This window comes from Euprymna scolopes, chromosome 22, assembly GCF_053919585.1.
Source record: "Euprymna scolopes isolate OS-2025 chromosome 22, ASM5391958v1, whole genome shotgun sequence".
In the NCBI taxonomy this organism is placed as follows: domain Eukaryota; kingdom Metazoa; phylum Mollusca; class Cephalopoda; order Sepiida; family Sepiolidae; genus Euprymna; species Euprymna scolopes.
Window position 1 is genome coordinate 111920795 of NC_136503.1, and position 25849 is coordinate 111946643.

Sequence of the window (25849 nt, forward strand, 5' to 3'; positions counted from 1 at the left end):
TAGATTAAAATATGGCAGACGTGTGTTTACTCTTGTGATGCTTCTCAAACTCAAAAAAGTAATTTCTGTTTAGAATTAGTGTTTAAAAGCAAATATCAAGTATTATGGTTCATTTGTGCTATCAAACTAAAGAAAACCTGAATTTTCAAATGTGCCCGTTGTATCAAAGACCTGGATAATTTATGATAACTGAAGTATCAAAGTGGGTTTAAAAAGAAATTCAATAAATTATGTGTTGATTTTATATATTTTTTAAAATTAATACATGAACTCGGTAAGAAGAAAAATGTAAAATAAAAGAAATAATAAGAACTCAACCAATAAGCAAAGTGAGCTTAAAAAGAAACTCTATAAATTGTGGCGTTGATTTTATACATATTTTTATTAATTATATAAACCCAATAAGAATAAAAATATTAAAATTGAGCTCAACCAAGGAGCAAAGAAGACTTCATAAAAAACTTATTAAATAATGAGGTGTTGATTTTATATATTTTTTAAAAACTCAAAAAAAAAGAAAAAATTGAGCTCAACCAAATCCACAAAAGTGGGTTTAAGAAGAAACATTAAAATAATAATAAAAAAAGGTTAGTATTTGAACACAACCAATGACCATCAAGTTTGGGCTTCATAGAATTAGATGACTTGCATAAAAAAAAAAAAAAAAAATTAAAACCGCATACATGTATTATTCTTCTGTTGTTTTTTTTTTTCAAGTTTCAAATTAAAAGATGAAATTTAACATAACAGCAACAGAAGTTAAAAAAGAAACAAAACAAGCAAAAAAGATTAAAAAATACAGGGTTTATTAAAACTTGCTGTTTTTATGTAAATGCAACTCAAGTCAAGCATCAAGAATAAATTCAAAGTTTTTTTTTTTATAAAATAAAACTAATTCTAACAGATTGCGCAAAGCAGAAATGAACAGGTATGAAATAACCAGCAGGACACCAGTTCCAGGAAAGGCATTCCACTAGTTAATAAGAAAATTAATTCACTGAACAGAACAGTTTCGCACCATTTTTATGTCCCCTTACAAAGATAAATATCAAGGTATGATACTAATCCTTATGTCAAGAATTCTTATTTTAATTTTGGTAAAAATTCATTAAATTATTTTGATTTTAGAAAAATATCTAAAAGTTAGGGCTTATGTTTAAATGGTCGTAAGAAATTGATGGGGATCTCGCTTAACTGGAGTTTCGTGAGTATAAATTAAATTCAATGCAGAATCTGAAATAATCGATTTTTCAAATTGAAGGTTGTGCTCATATTATAACTTATAAAAACCTTTTTAACTCATTCCTTATAAAAAATCTTTAACTCTTATTATACCTCATAAAAATCTTTTAACTCCTGTAAAAACCATAACTCATTTCATAGCCTATAAAAACCTTTTTAACTGTGCAAAAGAAAGTGAAAAATTATGAGTACATATTTATTACATATTTTAATTGAAGCCGCAACCGAATTGATAGCTTGAAACTTAAAATTTTAGACATGTCAGCCATTGTAAAAATTTAGAATTTAAACTATGGCTGACCTGTACTTACTATTGTGATACTCTCTTAAGTGAAAGTAATTTTAATATTTTTAAACTGTCTTGAATAAAGGTTTAAAAAGCTAAGTCAAGTTTTGTTTGTTTGTTTTTTTTAGTTTAAAAAAAAAAAAAAAGAAAAAAAAAATTTTATGGAAGGCACAAAAACATTTTTTTTTTTAAATTGATTAAATCTCACTAAAATTTAGAAAATATTCCCTTACTTGGGAGGAAATCAGCTGCAGAGAATATATTTTCCAATCCATAGAAAGAAAGTTGACAAAGATTCTAGTTCCAGAGAAAGATTGGAAAAATTAATATTAACTATTTTACGAGAGAGAATAAGAGGTTGTTTATTTAAAACTTTCAAAATAATATCTTTAACTATGATAAAAATTATGAGATGCTAAATTAACTATTACAACGTTATTATCAATACCCCCCCTTCCACTATAGTTCCTGACAATACCTATTTGCTGCTTTAAGTGTAAAGTACGAAATTTACTTTGAAACTATAGCACTTTTCTAATGTAAAAAAAAAAAAAAAAGAAAAACTCAAATTTAGTGGACAAACAATATTTCAGTTGTTAGTATGGAATGTGATAAAAGCTAAGCCAAGGCAATGGTGGAGTAGTGGGAGAAGAAGTAGCAAAAAGAAAAGCAAACACTTTCCCTCCCACCCTCTCTCTCTCTCTCTTTTTCATAGATTAAAAGGGAAGATAACTCTGTTCTGACTACTTAATTGAACTTTTAGATGGAAAATAATAAAAAAAATAAATAACAGATCTGTAGTTCTTTTTCACCATAGGTGTCATCATCTTCTATTATATAAAAGGCAAAATGTGTGTTTGTGTATCTGCAAAAACTTTCAATACACGTGACAGATCCTCATGAGATCAGTATTTTTATTTACTTTTATATTATAGCTGTCTGAATTTCGTTTTTTCTTGGAATCTGCAGATTCATTTGTTTATGAAATTCAGGTTTTGTTTTTATAAATGTCTCATGCTTTATAACTGTTTTAAAATTAAATATAACATGCAAACTTTGAGTATCCACAAAGCTCTACACTAGAGTTTGACTACACATACGATGTATTTTAAATTGTCAGTCTGCAAACCAGCGACGTGCAGAACTTTTTAAGGGCAGGTGCTCAAGAAAAAAAAAAAAAAAAAAAGAAAAAAAAAAAAGAAAGGTGTCTTGGAGGGGCACAGGCCTATAATATGTTCCTCTGAAAAGGGCACTTTTAAAACAGAAATAAAAGGGGCAGGTGCTTGGGCACCCCTAGCACCTTCCCCTGCAAGTCTTGACATCGTTAGTCTTGCAAGAAGGGCTTTGTAAAGGTGTTGTTGTCCTCTCACATACAACACCAAGTATTCCCAAATGGTCACCCATGAAATACTGATCAGGCCAAATGTTGCTTAACTTAGGTAATTTAATATGAAATTGTGCGCCAACATGATTATAGTTGTGTGTATCTGATGTATGTGCTGGTCTTACCACACTGAAGGGCTATGATACAGCAAAACTGTCTGTGAATGACACATAAATAACAGCATTAGTCATTACAACCACATCAGCAGCCACTCACGATTTTGGATCTGTGTTTGGCTTATAAGCTCAACACTGATTGGTGCAGGCATTGAAGTTCCCTTCTGCTGGCTTGTCCAATCAGAGGTGTCTCTTAAGCAAGCTGAACACGTGATAGAAGTTAACAGAAAGGGTTAACAAAGTGTTTACTTCCTCTTTTCCAGAGAGGAGACCTAAGAGAGTCGACTCATCCTCCGTCACGTCTTCTAACCCTAATCTTCTCTCTTGTGGTGCCCCCATCCACCCCTGGGGTTTGACAAGAAGCATGATGAACACAAATTACTATAACACACGCACACATACATACATGCCCCTGACTTCAACACCAGTTTACAGTATGCATTCTGCATAAATTAACTTTTTTTTTTTTTTTTTTTTTTTTTATCTTACAAGCACGAGATTCACCCTTTAGATATGAATGCTTTCTATTTCATACGAACGGGATATTCATTTAACATCACGTGGAGTTTCTAAACTTTTTTATTTTCATTCATACTTGCAAACTTATTCCTTTGGAAACGAATATGGAATGGAGACAGCATGTGGGCTAAACCAGCTTCCTCTACTGTAGATTTTTTTCCTCTAATAATTTCTTTTCTCTTGCCTTTGGAATGTGTATTTTGTTTCTCCAAAGGTACTAACATGGAAACAGCACTAACCCTATATGGGTTTAACCAGCTTCTTCCAAAGGAGTAAGTTCCATGGGAGTATGAAATTCACAAGCGGTCCCCAGGCGCATGTATATTCCTGTTAAGGGAGATGACAACATTAGATTTTTGCAACTCTTGCAGGAAGGTTTTGACATCCTCCTACATACAGTACTTGGAATTCCCAAATTAGCTATCCATTTTATTAATGACCAGGCTCATCATTGCTTAACTTTGGTGATCTGACGGGAACCGGTGTGTCAACGTGTGATTATGCTGTACTTATTCCTTTAATAGCAACTGTCTTTTTTTACCAATTCTTTTTTATTAATACCTAAGGAAGACAATTCAATAAAGTTGTTTTAAATGTTAGAATGAGACTGTCTTTCTATGTAATGTATACACACAATTTTATGTAATGTCTTTCTATGTAATGTATACACACAATTTTAGGGTCAATAGCAGATATAAATTGAGAACATTTTCATTTTTACAAGAAAGATTTTAAAAATCTTTATGATAAGTAGAACTTTAGTTTCAATGTGTTTAACGATGAGAGAGAGAGGGAGAGAGAGAGAGAGAGGAGGAGGATCGGTATCTTAGTGTTTTTCAGCAGCAAAAGCAAATAAGTTGGGAATCAATAGCTGAACGCAAAGATTGGAGAGGGAGGAAAGTTTGGGAGGGGGGATGAAATTAAACTATAATTATACCTGTCATTCATAAGAAATACAGGGAGGAAAAAAAATTAAAATAATTAAAAAAGAAACGAAATGGTGTCAAGATTTGGTGTCTTTCCCAAATTTCAATCTGCACCGAAATATTTGGAAGAAAGTAAAGAAAAATCTTCACACTTAAAGATGGAGAGTAAATTTGATAAACTTAGAGCACTAAATATATTTAAAAAAATCTCTGCATATATATGTGTGTGTGTATATGTGTAAAAGCTAAATTCATCTAAAAATAAAAATCTGCAAGGGGATAACTCATTTTTAATAAAAGAATATCATAGGAGTTGTCTACCTTGAGTTTAAGATTGTGCAAACAAATATCAAAAACTAAAACGACTTCATTGTATCCCAAACATCACTGGCAAACAATATCTTATTTTATGCGTGTGTATATTTAGTCAGGCAAATGGTCTAAAATCGCTTGGTGTTTGATGAAAATTTTTCTAAAATTTTTTGATTTTAATTTAGTATTTCAGTCAAATTGATAAAAGTTCTGTCCATTTCTTGCTTGATTTTTATTTGATTCTTCACATTATCTGGCAGGTTTACTCTTACAGTGTTTATGACCATTTTTTTTTATTTTTTTTATTTTTTTACTGTTGAATTGTTACTATTTTCATAATTAATATTAATTTTGGAATGTCTAGTTTAATGTAAATAGCTTCAAGAATTTTTAATCTTTTTATGTTGGTATTGTGTATCATTTGTGTAATGGGATCCCTGTTCTTTTCATCAAAATTAGAAATATTTTCTAAATTTTCACTGTTACAGAATTTGCATGTCTTTTGCTCGACCCCCCTTTTTTTTTCTTTTTTTTTTTTTTTTTACATGGTGATCACCACTTATCAAGGCCCGGAAGCCACTCAGGGATAAGGGTTATTGTAAGTACAGTACGTTAGTGTGGAGGTTTATTGAAGTGTTTACTTAAGAGGGCGGTTCATTAGGAATTTGTTTACGTTGGACTTGAATACATCCAGGTTGTAGTCAGGTGGGAAGCAGGCAGACGGAACAGAGTTCCACAGGCATGCACTTCTAAGAACGAAGCTTTGTTCATGGAATCTACGTTTTGATTTAGGCACAGATAAAGAGTGGGGAACATTTTTGACAGTGGATTCAGCTAGACGGGTGTTTTTCGTGAAAGATTGGCGAGGGGGGACCAGAGATTGGAGTTAAGACAAACACCTGCCATGGAAATAACGATAAAACAAGGATAGGCTCGCAATGTCTTATTAATTCTTAATTATCGTCATTATGAATTTCGCTTTCATTTTGATACAACCATAAATACAATGAGGATCTCCATTATTTTCATCAAAATTGGAAATATTTTCACATTTCCATCAGGTATGGGCAAATAGCTCCATTCCATTGTAGATGCCTCAAGAAAGGCAAAGGCTAAGGGAATGAACCCAACAAAAAGTTTGGAGTTCCGATAACTGGATAGTGAAGCATTGCAACACCTTTCTGCTAACTCCTGCAGCTGTACTGGCTCCGACCGTATTATTTTGCCTTTCCTTCAGATTTTGTCTGCAACGTTAAGAGGGGGAACCTGGTAACTGGGCAAAGTTAGATCTCCTTGTCATTCACCCAGGCCTGCATCTGGAGAGTCAATTCTATCTTTGAACTGTATAGCCACAGCAGATGCTGCAGTGCACCAGACTAGATGCAGAACGCCATTGTCTAATTAGACAGAAGGTTGCCATCATTATTTTATCATATATATATATATATATATATATATAAAATTCAGAAGTGAAGACTTATTTAACATTCATAATTAAGAATAAGAGAGAGAAAGAAAAAGTCAGCTGACTGATTTCACTCACTTGTCAAGAACTGTATGAAGAGATTTTTATTAAAGAGAAAAAAAAAAAAAAAAAAAAAAAAGAAACGGGGGGGACTATATATATATATATATATAATTAAACCATAATCATTCTTTATACTTACAGACATTAGTGTTTCATGCTTATGCAATCATCAGTATAGGGGTGACAATTCCTGACGGTCATGAGATTCAGAGCCAGCTACGGAGCTAACTTTTGCTCCATTTGCCAAGCCTCTGCCTCAGAGCTACCAAACAATAGCCACAGGAATGACGATAATTAAGAACTAATAAACGCTGAATTCAGATGAATACATTAGACAATCTAGAGTGTTAGAACGAGTGGAAGTTGTGAACGTTGCGTAAACACTAGTTGACTGCCTTTTAGTTATAATTCCGCAGATAGTGCCCATCCTTAGATATTCTTAAAGGGGCTTGATAATAAATATATATCACACATACAATGGCAGAGTTTATTAGAGGCTATTCACATTTAAACTGAAGAAACTCCCTCTGTTTACAAAGTGAAGGTCGTTTTAAAAGCGCATGATAATCTCCAAGATGTTCAAATGATGTTTTGAAAGTGAACATGATTCCGAATGAAAAAAAAAGTCAATTTGTTGTGCTTTATGTTTTGAAGCAAACCATCCATTATAGAAGACCTGGACGTATTATATAGAACATCTGTTGGTTGGAAGGGTTTCATTCATAATTTTGCTAGGTATATGTTGTTGGACTATCATCCAATCTCAACATCATCCTACCCATGCATGTGATTACAAACAATGCATATACAAAATTAAAAAAGGTTGTTCAACAGCTACGAAATCAGTTAATACTAATTACTACGCTTTAAAATCTTGTTACTAGTTTCACAATTAATATTATTGATTGTGGGATGTCTACTTTTAATGAACAACAAATCCATACAACTTATATACTTTATAATGGAATGTGGTCTGATGAACTCATAGCAGTTGTGCACCCTCAACATACATCTTCCTGACTAACCCGACAGGCAGCAAAACCCAACCTCTTCACTGCTGAGGTCCTTAAATACTGGAAAGCCTCCTACCCTAATACTTTCTTCTCTCTGATTGATAGACTTTGGAATTATTTACTTGTTTACTGCTTCTCTGATTATACTAACCTGCAGAAGTTTAAATGTAATGTGAACAAACATCTAGTTGCTCAACTAACCACAATACTCTATTAGACACGACTCTAAATATTAACCACTTCTATTCTAAGTGATGATATATCTTGGTTCGGTATAAAAATATTAAAACAGCACTCCAATTTGACCAAAATACTAAATGGACTAATAAGTATTTGAATAATAAAAATAAATTTAAAGCGTCAGAAACAAAAACACTTTGCATATTATTTTAATAACATTTGCCTGAAATACATATATTTTAGCAATTTATTGGTAATTTTAATGAAACCTCCATTAGAACATTATATTTGTGTATTCTGTTAAGCAAATCTTACTCCAAGTACATAAATATTATCATATGAATTAGTGTCTTTTTTCTAAATAAAACTAATGCACATTGTATGATTAATTAAAAAGGAAATGCAGCCATTTTTTTCTTTATATATACATTTTGCTAAGAGAAACATAATACGAATGGTATTAGGTGATCTGTACTGGTTTGAGACACAACCACTAGTATACACGACCTATGAAACTTGATTCATTCAAAAGCGAGATGATATTAAAAACGATTTATGCCAGTTAAGATGAGAAAACATTTTAAAACAATGACACTCCTCATTATATTAAGTTGCATTTCAATAATTTATAAAGTGAAAAAATTGAAAAATGCTAATGATGATACTTCATCTAAAAAAAACAAATAAAACATAGCATCGTCAAAGAATAAATAATACAATGAGAATTTAATCAAAGTTTTACATCATATATATATATATATGATGGAACAAGTTTTGTATAACAAGGTGACGTTTAAAAATAATTGCTTGAAAAATTTTTAAAATTAGGTAACAAAAGAAATCATTTTGAAACAAAAATAAAATAAAATTAATATAAGTTTGAAAGCATAGATGCCATTACAATGCAATAAAAAAATTGGTCCTTGTTTAGATTTCTTTCTATATTAAAATAAAAAAAAAAAAAAATACAGACTATTTTACTGTATGTCCTTATGACGAAACAAAAATATGTTCCAAAAATCACATAAATTGATCAAGTAGTTTTATTTTTATAAAGAGGATCATTTTTATGCGATTAATGTGAATTTGTAGGCATTACAACATAAATCTCACAGGTTTGAATTATGTTGAGTTATCTCCCCTTTTTTAAAGATTATTTTCCAAATGGCAGACAAAACTGCTGCTCTTCAGTTACTCATAAAATTGGATTTGTTAATAAAAATGTAATTAGTTGATCAATTTACAGGATTTTTTAAAAATATATTTCCATTTTATCAAAGGTAAGCACATTGTACACTATTTTTTTTTTTTTGTTTAATTAAGAACATAAAATTTTTTTTTTTAATTTTTAGTCTAAATTTTGGGAGGAAGTCAATTCTTGACATAGTGTCGGCATTGTTTTAATACTAAACACAAATGTAACAATTTTCAACCATCAATTTGGTGTAAAGCAACCATTCTAAGTCAACAGTTATAACTTTATCGTTTAATTTTGTTATAATGCCACTTCAAGAATCGGAATCTTGTTAACAATTGTTGAACAATGATTCTAAAAAGAAAAAGGAAAAAACAATTTTTGTTATTGTCCTGGCGTGATGACACTATCTTAAAAGACTTAAAAAAAAATTGATTCAGTTTAAATCAACATCCATTAAATTTGTGCTCATTTCTGCATTAAATAATCCCTATTAATTTATAACCCTGCATCGAATCACTACCATAAGATTTAGCTCGCTGCAACTTATTTAAATTATCTATACAAAAATTTCAGCCAGATTGGCACAGTAGTTTCTGACAAAAAGTGGAACAAAGTGACATACTAAGAGAAATGTAATATAGAAAGCTACAGAAAAGGTAGCAATTCTTAATATCTCTGAATATATAACTAATTTAGAAAATTTAGATAAAAATTATAAAATAAAAAATTTGCATTGTAACGGCTTCTATTTTTTCTTATATTTTCAAATCAAACAATGCTTCTAAAAATAAAAATCTTTATTATGAAATAATTTTTAGATGATAAAAAAAAAAAATCACCCCCAAAACACACATACCTTCTTCATCACTTGGTAAAGACCCTACTTCATCTTCGTCGTTTCCATCTATGTTGTCCCTGTTGATTTGAAAAAAAATTTTTTTTGAAAAAAATGCAAATAATCAATAAATTAAAAATACACTTAAAATTTCTCAATTGAATAGCAAGATAAAAATGCTGATTCCAACTTCACGCGATACAAAAACAATATCTTGATCATGCAGTCGGTCATCATCTTTTCTCTTTTCTGCAATCTCTTTGCCACAGAAGAGACGTTGCGAGCCTGTCTCTGCCCTATTGTTATTTTCATGGCAAGTGCTCCGAGCTCCAATCTACCCCACCCCCCTTGCAAAATTTCACAAAATACATTCGACTTCAAGTTCAATGTAAACAAGTTCTTGTTGAGCCATCCCCATAAATAATCAAATTAAACCCAATTTACATCATTAATGATTACTACACTATCACCTTACATTCATTAACTCTTATCCTCAAGTGGCTTACAGGCTTTGTGATTCCCTTGTAAAAACAAAAAAAGGAGAAAGGAAAATTATTATAGTGGTTGTAGTTAGAACATTTTGTTATGAGTGTTTTACAAGGAGAAACCAAAGATTAGAGCTCAGTCGAGCGACTACCAATAAACTTTTAGAGATATGGCTTGTCCAACGAAAATCGTTGCTAACAGTAATGTTCATCTATAATATAGATTTCACCTGTCTGTTTAAATGTATGTATGTATGTTTGTATGTCTCACAAAAATTTTTGACAGAAATGACGGATTCTGACAAGATTGGTATCATTTTGAAGCTTGACATCTCGGATGATATTGAAAAATTGGCCGAAAACATTAATTCCTTCACTCTAAACTCGGCCGTTTTGTACAAGGAGGGGGGTCGACTTTTTTCGGCAACATATTTTAGCAAGTCATCGTCACTGTTGGATTGACTGCGGTTAATTTCAACATTTTTGACTTCCGTTCGCGTCATGGAGACATCGGTTAAGACGTCAGATTTTCTTTAACTTTCTTTTCTGCCTTTGCGGCATACGTTTGAGGTTGCCAGCTTACTACCACATACTTTTTTTTTTTTGCTCAACACACACCTTCCAAACACCCGGATAACGCCAGGCAACTAGGTTAGTCATAAAAGAAATACTAAAATTTGAGATAGAGAATTATTTTAACAGAGCGCAGATGCGCATATAAAAATGCATACGAAATGACGTTACCAGTAAAGAAAGATAATAAAAAGGAGAAAGAGTACGTTAGAGAATATCATAAGACGAGACGTCATAGCCGTAACGAGAAGTCACACATGGCAGGAAAATGAGGAAATAAATGCTGTTGTTACGATGGGAAAAAGCAAGTTGAAAGTCTTTCCAATTTTTTGTCTATTTTGTGGCTGTTGTATAACGTTACATGTAATCAGCTGGGAAGCAGTCCCATGGTATTGTGTTTGACAGGTGGGTAGTTCTGGAAAAATAATTGTTTCGTTTAGTTTTAGGAACATAAAGAATGATTTGACTTGTCCAACAGAAATTGTTGCTAATGGTGTGGACCTGGTTTTGGAGGTTGTTAGCACCCTCCCCCTACATGGCCGTGATTGGGTCGTAGGCGGAGGAATACAGAAATGTAACTCCATAATTCACTTTCTTTTATTGACATCTTTCTATCCAGACCGCCAGGAGGTGAGCATGCGTATTTCTGCCTCTCCGTAAATGAGGGGGGCGGGGATCCCCTCTCCCTCAAGACTAGTTAAGGTAGGTTAATTAGTTTTAATGAAATAATGGTGAAAATCAATTGTAGGATATGTAAATTGTATGTTGACATTGTAATATATATATTGTATACATTTTATAAAATAGTTAATTATATTTCATACATATTACGATTGTTCCGTTGTGTCTTTTGTGTCATAAATATCTGCATTAAAGAATGAAGCGGCCCTGAGGAAAAGGAAGATTGCAACTCGAACGCCACCAAAGATCAAGACTGGGAGAAGAAGGAGCCACACACCCTCAGCCAACATCTCAGATATGCTTTTCCTCTCGATACTCAGACCCTAATGACTGGCCCATCGTCACGGGACCGTTTCTAAATACACTTAGTGTAATACAAGGGTCGGTCACACACCAGTGATCGGCTGATCGTGTTATAATGGTAATACCCATCGTAAAAGGAAAACTAGAATTTGAGATGGAGAATTGTTTGGTTTTTTTTTCTTTAAGGAAGTCACCACTTATCAAGACCCAAGGCTACTCAAGGATAAGTGTTAATGAGTGTAAGGTGGTTAGTGAGAGAACAGTGTAGCTATTGGTAGTAATGCGAATTGAGTAGAATTTGAATATTTTTTTGTTTTCGATAAATTAGAAAAATAAAAATAAAAATAAAAATAAAAAAGGTTTACCTGCTGTCAACAATCCATTTCTCATAGACTTCACCGCCATCGTTGGCGAACATGTCTTCCTGATGTATGATAACGGTTTTAATGAGATCATTAACATTACTTTGATAGCTCACTTGGTCCCTGTCAGGGGGGATTGGCAGCAATGTCGGTCCAAAGCAGATGGCTAGATTATACGGGTCCATCATGTTTTCATCGCTGTATTCTGACAAACTGAAAACAAAAAAAGAATGAATAGAAGAACATTGTTTTTAATTTAATCTGTTGTAACAATGCCTGACCCTCTGTTGTAATAATATCTAGCTATCAGTTATGTCTAACCAGCTGTTATAATGATGCCTAACATCTGTTATGATAAAAATTTGATATATTCTAATAACTAGCAAAAATATGACAATTGAACAGATACTTCACTGCCCTCCAAAAGAAGTTTCTAAAACAAAGATAGAATAGAAAAACTTCTTTTTTTTTTTTTTTAATTATTTGGACTATTATCCTAATCTTCTAAATCTAAGAAGATGAGGATAATAGTCCGAATAATTAAATTTAAAAAAAAAAAAAAAAAAAAAAAAAAAAAAAATTTTACTTATTAATCTATTTACTGCGGACTATTATTCTCATCTTTATTAGTCGTTGTTTCACGACGTTTCGGCCAACTATTCCTCTGGCCTTTGTCAGGTGGTAACCGTGACGGATAGGAACTTCGAATCTCCTAACTGCATTCTCAGCAATCACTGTCATCCGTAGTTGTTGAGACGACAACAACTACGGATGGCAGTGATTGCTGAGAATGCAGTTAGGAGATTCGAAGTTCCTATCCGTCACGGTTACCACCTGACGAAGGCAACTAATAAAGATGAGAATAATAGTCTGCAGTAAATAGATTAATATAAATAATGCTCATTTCAATAATGAATTCTAATTGAAATAAAATTTACTCATCTCGAAAATAATTCCAAAAATTAATTCAATATAGAAAAACATTGTTTTTAATTTAGGCTGTTTAACAATCTGTTGTAACAACGACCGACCCTCTGTTGTTGCCTGACCCTCTGTTGTAATAATATCTAGCTATCAGTTATGTCTAACATCTGTTATGATAAAACTTTAACGATATATTCTAGTAACTAGCAAAAATATGACAACTGAACAGATACTACACAGCCCTCTAAAGAAAGTTTCTAAAATTTATCAAGAACCTTCAAATAGCACAGAGATTCACCTGGTCAAATATCACAAAAGTACTCCATACATGGTTCAATAGTAGATTTGTAAGCATAGAAAATAGTATCAGATGCAAGAAAAGTGTTTGGAATGATAGAAAGAACGCGCTTTGCATGAAGCAGAAAGATCACGTGAAGTCCAAGATGATTTGAGGAGAAGGGAAGAGCAAGAAGTTTCAGAGATGATATCTCCTCATATTGACCGTTCGTATATTTATTGTCAGTTAAATTACCGTGTATTTCTTGACAAAGTCCACTGATGAGTGAAATAGATTTAATCCTGTATCCATGTTGATCTCTGATTGTTCCAATGGAATTGCTCATAGGAATGGCTGAATTAACAAAACTCTTAAGGTTCTCAAGAAACCTGGTTACCTTGGAGCACATGGTAGAGCATGTGCTAATATGATTGCAAATGGATGGAGTAAGTTAAAGGAACCTCTGTCATTACTAACTAGCAGAGCATTACCACTATCGACCAAGAGAAGAATCTATCCGGTACATGTATGAAGTGTGATGTATAGAAGTGAAACCTAGCCAGTGAGTGTTGAGGACATGTGTTGCATGAAATGGAATGATATGATGGATGTGTAATGTGGAGTCTAAAAATGATGAACACAATTGGAAGACACAGGAGAGTTCAAAAGGGAGGTAATTTTCTGTTATGATTTAAACAAGATGGTTGCAATTTTTCACCTGCTAACGTGATTAAAGTTGTTTTGTTTAATAATTCAATAATATTCAGGTACTTTCGACTGCATAATTTGGAATCTACCATTGTAATTTATTAGAATTGAAAAAAAAAAATCAGTTGAAACCGTTGCTTTTTATCAACTACAAAATCTCGTCCCAATTCTGTAGAAGCGCAAAAAAAAAAAAGAAAGAAAAAAAAACTAAGGCAGATAACTAAGCAATATTTCAAAACAGATTTATTTCGTAATGCCTACAAATTCACATTAATCGCTTAGAAATGAATTTATTTACAAAAATAAAACTATTTAATCAATTTGTATGATTTTTGGTAAGTGATATTTTCGTTTTTGTCATGGGTACCTACATCATTCAGATTTTTCTGTCTTTTTTAAAATATAGTGAGAATTCTATGTGATCTTCAGAATATATTTTCGTTTTGTCATAGGCACATAATCTAGATTTTTCTTTAGTTTTGTTTTTTAATATAAAGGAAAGGTGCTTGTTTACATTTGGGCCTATAAAAAAATTTACACATTCCAAAAATGATGTAAATCATTTTAGTTTTTTGTTTAAGAAAATCAAATTTTATGACACATTTTATCGAAGGATTAGTGTGGCATCTTAATTACAAATGATCAGGAATGTAGGATCAACAAGGGCAGAAAAATCGACTTTGAAACAAAAAAAAAAAAAAAATCTTTACACTCTTGAAAAATCCTTTCAAATTACCATTTTCATAGGTTTTAGGCGGTGCGGAAAACAAAAATACTGTTTATGAACACAATTTAACATAAAATGAGCACTCACACGTTGACCCCTCCCATACACAAAAATTCTGTGTTTACATTAGAGGGTGGGGGGGATTTTCTGAAAAAAAAAAAAAAAAAAAAAAAAAAAAAAACTACTTGACTGATTTACGTGATTTTTGGAATAAGACATCTTCGTGCAGTGACAGGTACGTAAATCAAAGATTTTTCTTGAAAAATATTTTTTTGATAGGCCCAAATGCAGACAAGCACCAAAGGAAATACTGGACAAGAACCCATGTATTTCATGTGATCAAAATAGGAAAAAAAAACAAAAACCCCTAAGAAAAGCAAAAAAGATTAACTCAGATAAACTTTCAAATCGATAAAAGTTATCTCCCTTCTCTAATGGATTGTTTTGGCTGGAGTGCTTTGTAAGCGATGCAATTGTGTACTTACTGATTGAGGAACGCAAAGAGATATCTCATGACAATAAAGATGGAACGTGGTAAGGTGGTTATTAACTCCTTTATTTTGTCAATTCGTGTTTGGGCCTCGTCGACTCCTAAAATGTAAAAAAAATAAATAAATATAATATGCAAAGAAAACAAAAATATTATAGACAGTGACTTTTCAGAGTAGATAATGAAGCAAAAAATGAGGAGGGGGGGGATACACTACAAATAAATGTTACCAAAGGCAAGATACATTACTTTTCTACATACCTAGATAAGATTTTTGTGTTTTAACTTATTTTTAAGTTTTAACAAAAATAAAAATAGTGTAAAGATTGCCAAGTTAGAATAAAAAAACAAACGGGTGGTCTCATTCGAGCCTTGATAATCGCTCAAAAATTAAACAAAATACTGATAGAAACACATCCAACGAAAGCCACCAATCCTGAAGAAATGTAATAATCTCTCAGTATTTTGTTTAATTTTCGATTTTTAAGCGATTATCAAGGCTTTACTATAGCTTGAATAAGACCAATGTGTTTTTTATTTTAACTCAACAAGTTTTACACATACCTATATTTTTAACTAAAAAAATAAGTTAAAACACAAAAAACTTGTCCCAGTAAGTAAAAGAGTAAATTATTTTGCCTTTGGTAACATTTATTTGTTGTGTATTTATTTTTTAACAACCATCTTTTTTTTTTTTGGTTTGTTAGCTATTCAGGAAAGTCACCAAAAGATTTATAAAAAATTCAGACAAGCACTTTAAAATGTCTAGACAATTAAGTATGCATTATTTATATCTGTCTGCATATAGGCAGACATATTTAACTATTCAGATTATCCTTTCTGATAATTGAGAGGAAAAGTTATCACCAATCTGACATCCACTAACCCATAACCAATTCTGACCTACATATTTGATTTGTTTTACGGCATATTAACCTATTTTAAGTTATTTAAATGCTGAATAAAATAATTTAGGAAAAATTTATTCATGGTGTTTGGTTTGGTTGTTTTATTTTATCGCATGTCACCCCTTTTTGAGTTATTTAATGTTGAATCCAGTAATTTAAAAAGAAAAAAGTTTCATGCTTCAAATTGTTTATATCATCAAATATTTATTTATGGTGTTTGGTTTGGTTGTTTTATAGAGGAAAATTTTTGGCTTTGCAGAACATGACTGAGTTTTGCAAAGGGATAGGAAACAAAAACAATCAATGTTTGGTCTATTTTTTTAGTATCTGCCACAACAGAAAGTGTACTTGATCAGATTACAAAGTAAATATTTTCTTTATTAGAAAAAAAATAAATAAATGATAGCAAAAAACAAAAAAAAAAAAAAACTCACTGGTGCAATTGATTAACTCGTCAAATAAATGCAGAGGAAAAAGGGGCTCACGTAGTTCCCTAAAATAGAGTTTGAGCACCCCTGCCACAGAGTTGATGTCACTGGCATCCACCATGTCAATTAAGGGGTCTTCACCTAAAAAAGAAATACCAAGAGTTATTTTAGTAATCAGAAAAATTAACATTGAAAAGAATCAACACAGAATCAATAGCAACAGATAAACTGGCAGTTTCTTGTGTTGTGTTCAGCAATCAAAAATAAATAAAACATAAAAAATAAATAAATAAATAAATAAAAAAATAAAACATAAAAATAAATAAGGCATAAAAATAAATAAAACATAAAAACAAAAAATAAAACAAACAAAAATAAATTAAACAAATAAATTAAACAAAAATAAATAAAACAAAAATAAATAAATCATAAATAAATAAATCATAAATAAATAAATCATAAATAAATAAATAAAGCATAAAATAAATAAAGCATAAAATAAAAACATGAGTAAATAAATAAAAAATAAATAAAAAAAATAAAAAATAAATAAAAAATAAAAACATAAAAAATAAAATAAAAAATAAAATAAAGAATAAAAAATAAAATAAAAAATAAAATAAAGAATAAAAAATAAAATAAAAAATAAAATAAAGAATAAAAAATAAAATAAAGAATAAAAAATAAAATAAAAAAATAAAAAAAATAAAACATAAAAAATAAATAAAACATAAAAAATAAATAAAACATAAAAAATAAATAAAACATAAAAAATAAATAAAACAAATAAAAATGGTCTCGCTTTACCTGTGCCTAAAACTAAATGAAAATTTCATGTGCAAAGTTTCTTTGCTAGAACTGTCCATCTGCATAACATAATTATTATATTATGGCTTAGACAACGTTGAATGTCTCAGGTAGAGAGGTGAGTGACCGACATTTGAGTTGGTGACAATGTTGTGGAAATAAAGTGTTTTGATAACAATTTTTTTTTTTTTTTTTAACAAAGGAGTCACCACTTATCAAAGCCGAGAGGCCACTCAACGATTCTTTTAATTGTCTTTTTTATTTGATTTTGTTTAAACCAAAATCTTCCATTGCTTGTAATAATAAAATAAATATTTATTGATTTTAAAATACCAATAAAGCTAAAATCGATAGATCACTCTCCACAAGTGTAATTTTATGTTTAGGAAAATATCTGCATATTTAACATGTGTTTTTACAAAAATCAGAGAAAATAACAATCTTATAGTTAAATAATTAGAGATTTAGAAAGAATCGGAATCGGTAACTAAGCACGGAATCAGTAATTGTATCAGAATCGGGAAAAATATTGGAACCGTCCCATCACTAGTTAATGGGTGTATGGAAGTCAATGGGAAAATATCTTGGTAATCGTTAGTCGCGTGAATTTGGTAAAATTGGATTACTTAAGGGGACGGCTCATCAAGAACTTGTTCACGTTGAACTTGAAGACAATATTGTAATTAGTTGGAAAGCAGGAAAACGGAACAGAGTTCCACAGGCGTGCAGTTCTAAGACAAAAACTTTGTTCATGGAATCTACGTTTATGTTTAGGCATAGCTAAAGACTGGCGGGAAATCATTGTTAGTGGTTTCAGCAAAACAAGTGTGTTCTTCATGAAAGTCAGGCAAGAGGGGACCATAGAGACTTGCTAATCTTGTGAGATATAACTGTTAGCACATCAGCTGCAGATACAGCAGAACGGAAACCATGAAACAGGACTGGAATTTCATGTAGAAATAATTGAGCAAGAAATATGTAAAACAATAAAATGTTTAGAAGGAAGTTTAATAAAATAGGATTGGAGTGTTTGGGTTTAGTAAAAGATATGTGACAAAAGACCAGGCAAGGATTTTTGGTAACGTAGATGCATGACGTAACGTAGATACATGACATAAGGTAACGAGTTAAGAGACACCTTAGAAAGTTAATCATGTAATGGACGGCTGAGAGAAACGGTCAACAGACGGGATGGCACCTAGCAGGTCGACAATAAAGATGTAGACAAAACTGTATCAGCATTCAACCTTTCCAAGATGGGAACAACATTCTGGAATAAAGGTTGCCAAAAAAAACCAAAAAAAACCAAAAAAACAAAAAAACCTGAGGTCCGTTGTTCATGGTAGAATTTTCATTGCAACTTCTTGTCCAACAAGATCAAAGATGAGCTAAGTGTGTTCCCTAATTGGTCAAATGTTGTAACCCCATAGAATGGTATTTGTCCCATTTAGTTGAATGTCATCCTTTGTCTGGCAAAAGACAAAGATGTCTATTCTGTCCCTTATTTGTCGTTATATGTGCACATACACCAGATAAGTTGTTTTGTGATATTTTGAAAACTAGGCGATCACATGTAAATATATGTATGAAGAACAGACGAACATTCAATAAGACGCTCGTTATATACATGTGCATATATGTACAGAATATATACACACCTCCATAGGAATACAACAATAACATGTGGCTACTTTGCAGCTGACTACAACATGGTCGCTTTCAAGTCCAATGAAAACAAGTTTTTGTTGAGCCATCCTTTTAAATAATAAATCTCCCCAATTTCCATGATTAGTTATCAACCACTTGACCACACATTAACGCTTATCCTTCGGTAGCCTTCAGGCCTTGATAAGTGGTGACTACATCCACTCTTTTCTCACCAAAATACTACATTTATACCATAATAGCAAGTAGACTTTATGTTGCTCACAATTGAATGATGATCAAGGAATGTTCCATACTCCCATATTTTTATTGTCATCAAAATCTGTGAAATAAATTGTTTTTCAATTGAATTGATCGATTGCCTGCTCTAGTTGGGGACACATCGCAGTGCATCAGGAAGAAGCTTTACTTGCCTCTTCACAGTGACTTAATTCACAATTCATTGTATTTTACATTGCACTGTAGAGAACCTACTGTTGATTTTATAAAATTATTTTTATACAATAGCTTGAATTAAAATGAAAAGGTCAAGTATCATGGTTCAATTGTGCTCTATACAGAAACATTCATTTTGAATGCACCCCTGTCATATCAAAGAGCCTACTATCGATTTCATGAGGTAATAAAACTTCTCAAATGCACTTGTATGTTAGGCTATGTGTGGTGTTAATTTTAGTCAAAATCGCCTCTTCCTTCTTTCAGTGGATTTTTTCGATTTTAGATACTTATTAAAGACATGCTGATACAAAACCTATCTATAAACACTGCCAGATACATAAAGTACATTTGTGTGAAATTTCATAAAGAAATCGGCCAGTTATTTCGGATTCCATAGGGAATAAACTCACACAAAGTTCCTTTTATATAATAGAAATATCCATCACCATATACATCCTTTAATCACCATTAAAAAATCACTTAAGGGACGGTTAGAATCTTAAAGATCTCTTGGTTGAAATGTATGAGATAGCAGGTGAATGTTTGACATCCAGTAGGATGCCCTATCTTCAGCTTGAACAAAATAAGAAAATTAAATTAAAAAAAAAAAAAAAAAGGGTGAACCTACTTAAAACTCATATTTTTGACAATATGCAATGGGCGTGATAAAGATAAAAATATTGCCAAAAAAAAAAAAAAAAAGTGTTAGTAAAAAGAACCCTACCCCATTACTAGTGGCAGATACATCAATTTGCCATTTAAAAAAAGGGTAGACAAATTGAATATTTTCCAGTTATCTCCCTTGATTTACACCTTTAGTCCCATACTTTCCATTTCTAATTAAATTTTACAAATTATTGAGTTTAAGGTTAAAAAATATTTTAAAATGGAAATAGAATAATTTTCCTTCAAGTGAAGATGGCATTTTTTTTTTTTTTTTATATAATTTATATATTTATATTTACATACACAGTAAACGAATTTTGATCCAACTCACCTTTTTCAAAAGAACTTTTAAATTCATTGATTTCAACTTGCGATCCGGATACCCTGAATATACCCTGATGATGCATTCCTGGAAAAAGAACGAAAATAAAAATTATTTTTTGTTTCAAAATATATGCAATGGATAAAAATGAGTCAATATACAAACAACTACATGTTTGCACATGATTTTTGGACGTATAATGAAGTGATCCAAGAAATCACAAACATTACAAAAAATAAAATTAATTCCCTTCACATGTCATCAAAAGTTAGTAAAATACTTTTCATCAAGAACGATCAAATCATGAACAAGATTTGATGGCACAAGCTAGAGATTGGAAAATGTTAATTTAAAAAAAAAAAAAAAACAAGTTATGCATGCATGGTCTCCCATGATTGCACAGTGAACGAGGCATAAAATAATGACTAAGTTCAGCATTGCTCCCCACCTCTTTAGCCCCCAAAGTCGCAGGGGACATCAAATCCTGATGAAAATGAACGAACGGTGCAGTTTTAGGCTTAACATATGTAAATTTTAGTTCTGTTCCATGCAAAAAAAAGAAATGACCAAGCCCATCAATTACCCACCTACTCCCCATTTAGTCCCAAAAGTCTCCAAGGCATTAATATATTTAAATTTGAGTTCAGCACCATGCAAAACTGCTAAACAGACATACACAGAAAATTTTGGAAAAATATAGTGAGATAGTCCCATAAATGAGTGTTTTTATTAGCCCTAGATGAGCCCCTGTATAGACAAAGCCGAAGTATAGACAAACGAAATTATATAGAAATCAGTTAGTTACAACTTTTCAGAAAGTTTTATAAAAATCCAAGACATCAATTTTTTTTTAATAAACACAAAAGTGTCAATTTTAGCCATTTTAACCCGAAAGGCATTCCTGGGGAAGGGGGGGGGGCAACTGGATCTTCCCAGAAAATCTGTTCTGTTACTTTTTTACTCATATCATGTTTAATGTTTGTGAAAAATTTAAAAAAATTCCAAGGCATAGTTATTGTGAAAAGTGCGAACAGACAAAGGTGAATTTACAGGCCCATCCTTCTTTTGTCGGGGGACCAAAAAACATAGCAACAATAACATTATAAGAGAGCGTAACTGTTGATAATTACCGTGTAAATTTATGACGCGAATGCAGCTTCGAATGATGACTGGAATTTCTTGTCCTGTATTCTGTTGATAAAAAAGGAAAAGGTTAACATCACATTTTTGAAATAGAAATTTAGTTGGTCTGTAACTAATGTCAAATATCTGTAAAAATGTTTAAACAAAGCAAGAAAAAAAAAAAAAAAGAAAAAAAAAAAGAAAAAATGAATTCCTCCGATTCGTGTCCTCCTTCCCATTTTTGCATTTGTTGAATATTTATGCTTCTTACTACCCACAAGAGCAGATTGGATGATATAGTTGGGAGAAAAATAACTTTATGTGCTAAGGCATATCAGGACAAGCTGATTGATCAGATTGGGGCCCCATCATGATGAGCAGTCAGATGGGGCCCCAATCTGATCAATTTTTGACCATTATTTGGTCTCTTTACAGAGGTGCAGGGCGGTAAATTATCAGGAAACCTCCTTAAGCAAAAATAGATATCTACATCAAAAATCAGGAGATGAGTAGAATTTAAATTAAGTATAAAATCCACGATTCGTACGAGTGGAAATACTGGTCAAAGTGGAGGGTGATAAACAGTTGCTCAAACTCTAAAATTTGATAAATATATAAAAAATATGTATATTAAATGCTACATTGCACTTGGTCCCTTTTTTTCATCTCTTTTTTTCCTATGTTTTTTATCATCCGTTGCCAATCTGAACATGCATCTAATTTAAATCATACGAAAAAGGGATTCAGCAACAATGGCCAAAACATCATTCATTAAAAAACAGTTTTTAAATTGTAAATTTTAAGCTCAACAAAGAAATATTTTTTTATCAAAACTTCATAATTTGATTTAAAGCATTTAGCAAGTGTCACTTACATCAATATATTCTTCCAAGCTGCCTCCAAATAATTTAGGTTGCCCTACTGGCGGTGTTCGTCCAATTCGTCGTTTACGGGGTTTCTGGGATAATGATTGGGGTCTAAAAAAGATTATATAAAAAAAAAAAAAAAAAAAAAGTCATTTAGTTACGAAAAAACAACAAAAAATTCATGCTAAAAATAATAAGAATTTTTACTTCCTATTTTCAAAAAAGTAAAAAGAAAAAAATACTAATTTTGAAGTTAAATAAAGATGAAAGAAATTCCATTGATTAATGCATAATACATGTTTAAAACTATCTTTTTCTGATGAGTCATTGCTTATCAAGCCTAAAAGCCACATGAGATTTGAAGGAGATCATGTTGTAGCTCTCAGAGAAATAAACTTATAGCTTGAAGGTTTAATCTTTTAATGGAAATTACCCAGGACAAGGCATGAAGCCATTTAATGTAATTAACTAAAAAATTACAAAGAATACTACTATGAGGTAAAAAACTAGCTGCTAATAAGTGTTAGATGGACAGATTTCAAGCTAGAAAAAAAAAAAAAAAGAAATTCTTCCCTCTTTATCAAAAACATCGCTCATGGAATGCGAGGACTAAAGGATAAAATAAAGGAAGCGAAAGATGTGCGGCTGCTGAAAGTAAACCCAAAGTCCACTTTTGACTCTTTAATTATATTTGAACTTTGTTTGCAAATTTCATGTAAGAATTACAACTAAAAATAAATTTACAAGTAAATAAATAAATTTTGGCATCAGAGGTCTCTGCAATTCTGATAAAAAGGCTACACTGATTTGGATTTGAACTGTGATCAAAAAGTTTACTCATGTCTATGCTAAGTTATTCTGAAATAGTGGATAAAAAAAACAAAAAAATCTGCTAACTCACCGAGTCATCGTCCCAGGATGAGGTTGAACTTCTCCAGTTGATTTCTGAATTGCATTGTGTTTCGATTGTAATCTAGCAAGTTGGTTACAACTCAATGTATATTCCTTAAATTTCTGAAAAAGAAAAAAAAATATATATATATATAGTTAATATAATAGTTTTTAGCGCTAGCCATGAATGGAAAGAAAATATTATACACCAAAAATTGTGTAAATTGATCAAATAATTTTTTTTTTTCATAAAAGAAATCATTGTTCAATGGGAATTTGTAGACCTGATGATGAGATAGTAGGCAATCTTCTATGTCTGGAGATAATGACATTTGCCGCGGAGTTTCAGGAGATAGTCTTTAGGCATCTTCAAGCAAATGGAAATGGTAGTCGCTGCTGCATAGGCACAAGGAGGAGGATGGTATACTGGGGTCTGCAGCCATTTGGAACGGCTTTCTGCATTGTCCCCTGTCCTCCAGCATTAGGTTTCTATTGTCCTCTCCTCTCCCCACTCCCTGTCGTACAGCACCCTGCCAGGCACTGAGGTCCCAGCTACTCCCAGCTGCCCAGGCCGATACCTGTCAGTTTCAGGCTGTGTTTGTATACATTTTAGGTACAAGGTTGATTTTAAACTATTTCTGGAGAGCTATTTTAAAAGGGGAGTTAACTAGTGATGAAAGGGGAAAGGAACTGTAAACGACACATTAGACTATTCAATTCCAATGAAATGTTTCAATCATCAATTTCGGGTGATATAAAGTACAAAGCTTTTTGTAACTTACACTAAGATAGTAAGATTCCGTTTCTAAACGGTCAGCTCTGCGTTTGGCTGCTTCATGGGGGGATTTTGGGGGAGGTGGGTTCTCTGTGAGGAACAGCAAAGATACATCGTGGTCGTTCACCGTGATCATTTCCATCAGGGTTTTCTCGGCAGCTTCTAACGTTTTCCAAATCTAGAAATAACAAAAAGAAAAACTCATGAAACAAGAACTCACGGAAGTCGAAAATCAATATCTGAAGATAAAAATGACAATTTTAGACAAGAATCTGTACAACATCCGGACAGAGAAAAAGTGGAATATGTGTGCAATTAATATCCGATCCGGAAAGGATATACTAATTAAAGAGAATGTTCTATATTATTTGGATTATTGTTGTGGTGTTAGTGGTTGAATAATTGACAAGAAAGACACAGTAACAAAAAGTATGTATCAACAAAAATACATAAAAAAGGTAATTGAACAATATCTTTGCTCACTGCTGAATTAGTAGAGACAACCATACTCTCTGCATGTCTGTCTCTAACCCCTTTGATAAAACAATTCTCATTACCCGGAAGTGACATAATGAATAAAAGTGACATAATGGAATAGTTCATTATTCCACGTAGTAGGGGTGCATCCCCAACAGTTATCCAGACAACTGTTTTCATCTTGAATGTTATTTTCACATTTCAGTCGATGTAACCTCTGATTTTCTTTGGATCTAACTTGCTGAACTCAGGAATCTTTCTGTCAAACTCTGGAATCTCATATATAATTTTAACGGTAACCCTTTATTTAATCCATGAAGGTAGAATGCTTTTGTTCCGTCAGTCATGACCGGGTAAAAGTAATTCACAGTTGTATTTTGAATGTTGCTCACACTGAGGATTGAACCTTTAGCCTCCAGAAAAGTGTAATTTACAACCAAATTTTTCCAAGTATTTTATCCATTTGTGGACAATTCTAGAATGAATTTTGGAAGCCTTAAATCTATCTTACTTCTTATCAATATTTATTACTCCAGATAACTCTCTCTCTTTATATATATATATATATATATATATATATAGTCTTTGAAGTTTTTAACCTTTAAAATTATACAAAAAAAAAATTTTTTATCATTCGTTAGAAAACCATCTAGTCAGTAAGTCATTTAATCACCTGCAACCACTGCATCAACTCGCTCTCGAATTTACTATAATACCAATAATTTATTTTTCAAGGGATCATCAGTTGTTTACCATGAAACACTGTTTCGGGGGATTTAAAAACAAAACAGTATATTACATCATGGCTTCCCAGCAGTGTTGATGAAACACCACCACCCTTAATCTTAGGAAGAAGACATGTTACAAACATTTGATCTAATTTCCTATTCTTAATTGCAATTACTAACCTTTTCATACTATAAAAATGAATTTCTTACCTGTGCGATTCATCAATTTCCACATTTAAAATGGATACATTTTTTAATTTTTTAATTTATCAGTCTTGTATTTATAAGATTAGGATTAATCCATTTAACTACTTATCACCCCCACTATGATTAGTATTTAGTATATTTACATTCTTATTTAAAATTAGGTATATAAAGGTTAAAAATATTTTTACATATATACATTTTTTTTTTTTTAATATAAATTTATTATATGTAATTATAAATACATTTTATACATTGCTAATATAGTTTTGGATTTCCTTTATTAATATAGTCTGGTTTATCTTAAACGATTCAAAAGCATCAGGATAACGAACAAATGCTTTATTTAACTGTTTAAATATTTTATTTTTATCCCCACCTTGTTTTATCATCCTTATTACTAAACTAGAAACTGGTGATATATATATATATATATGTCCGCAAAACTCTCATACGAGTATACATTTTTGTTCATTAAGATGG

General features: G+C 31.6%; 1 protein-coding gene across 3 annotated transcripts in view; it reads right to left on the reverse strand.

Annotated features, from left to right (window-relative positions):
• Positions 1 to 25849, reverse strand: part of LOC145243653 (SLIT-ROBO Rho GTPase-activating protein 1-like) — a 559174-nt gene that overhangs the window by 75908 nt on the left and 457417 nt on the right. For all 3 annotated transcript variants that reach the window (XR_013862922.1, XM_080106698.1, XM_080106697.1), the window contains exons 9-17: positions 23965 to 24135; positions 23193 to 23305; positions 22300 to 22402; positions 21434 to 21494; positions 20313 to 20390; positions 16412 to 16546; positions 15065 to 15170; positions 11947 to 12156; positions 9561 to 9619 (exon numbers count right to left, since the gene is read on the reverse strand). Coding sequence is in view for 2 of the 3 variants with exons in the window: in XM_080106698.1 (XP_079962824.1) it covers positions 9561 to 9619; positions 11947 to 12156; positions 15065 to 15170; positions 16412 to 16546; positions 20313 to 20390; positions 21434 to 21494; positions 22300 to 22402; positions 23193 to 23305; positions 23965 to 24135 (1036 nt within the window). In the remaining variant the exon portion in view is untranslated. The remainder of the gene's footprint in view (positions 1 to 9560; positions 9620 to 11946; positions 12157 to 15064; positions 15171 to 16411; positions 16547 to 20312; positions 20391 to 21433; positions 21495 to 22299; positions 22403 to 23192; positions 23306 to 23964; positions 24136 to 25849) is intronic.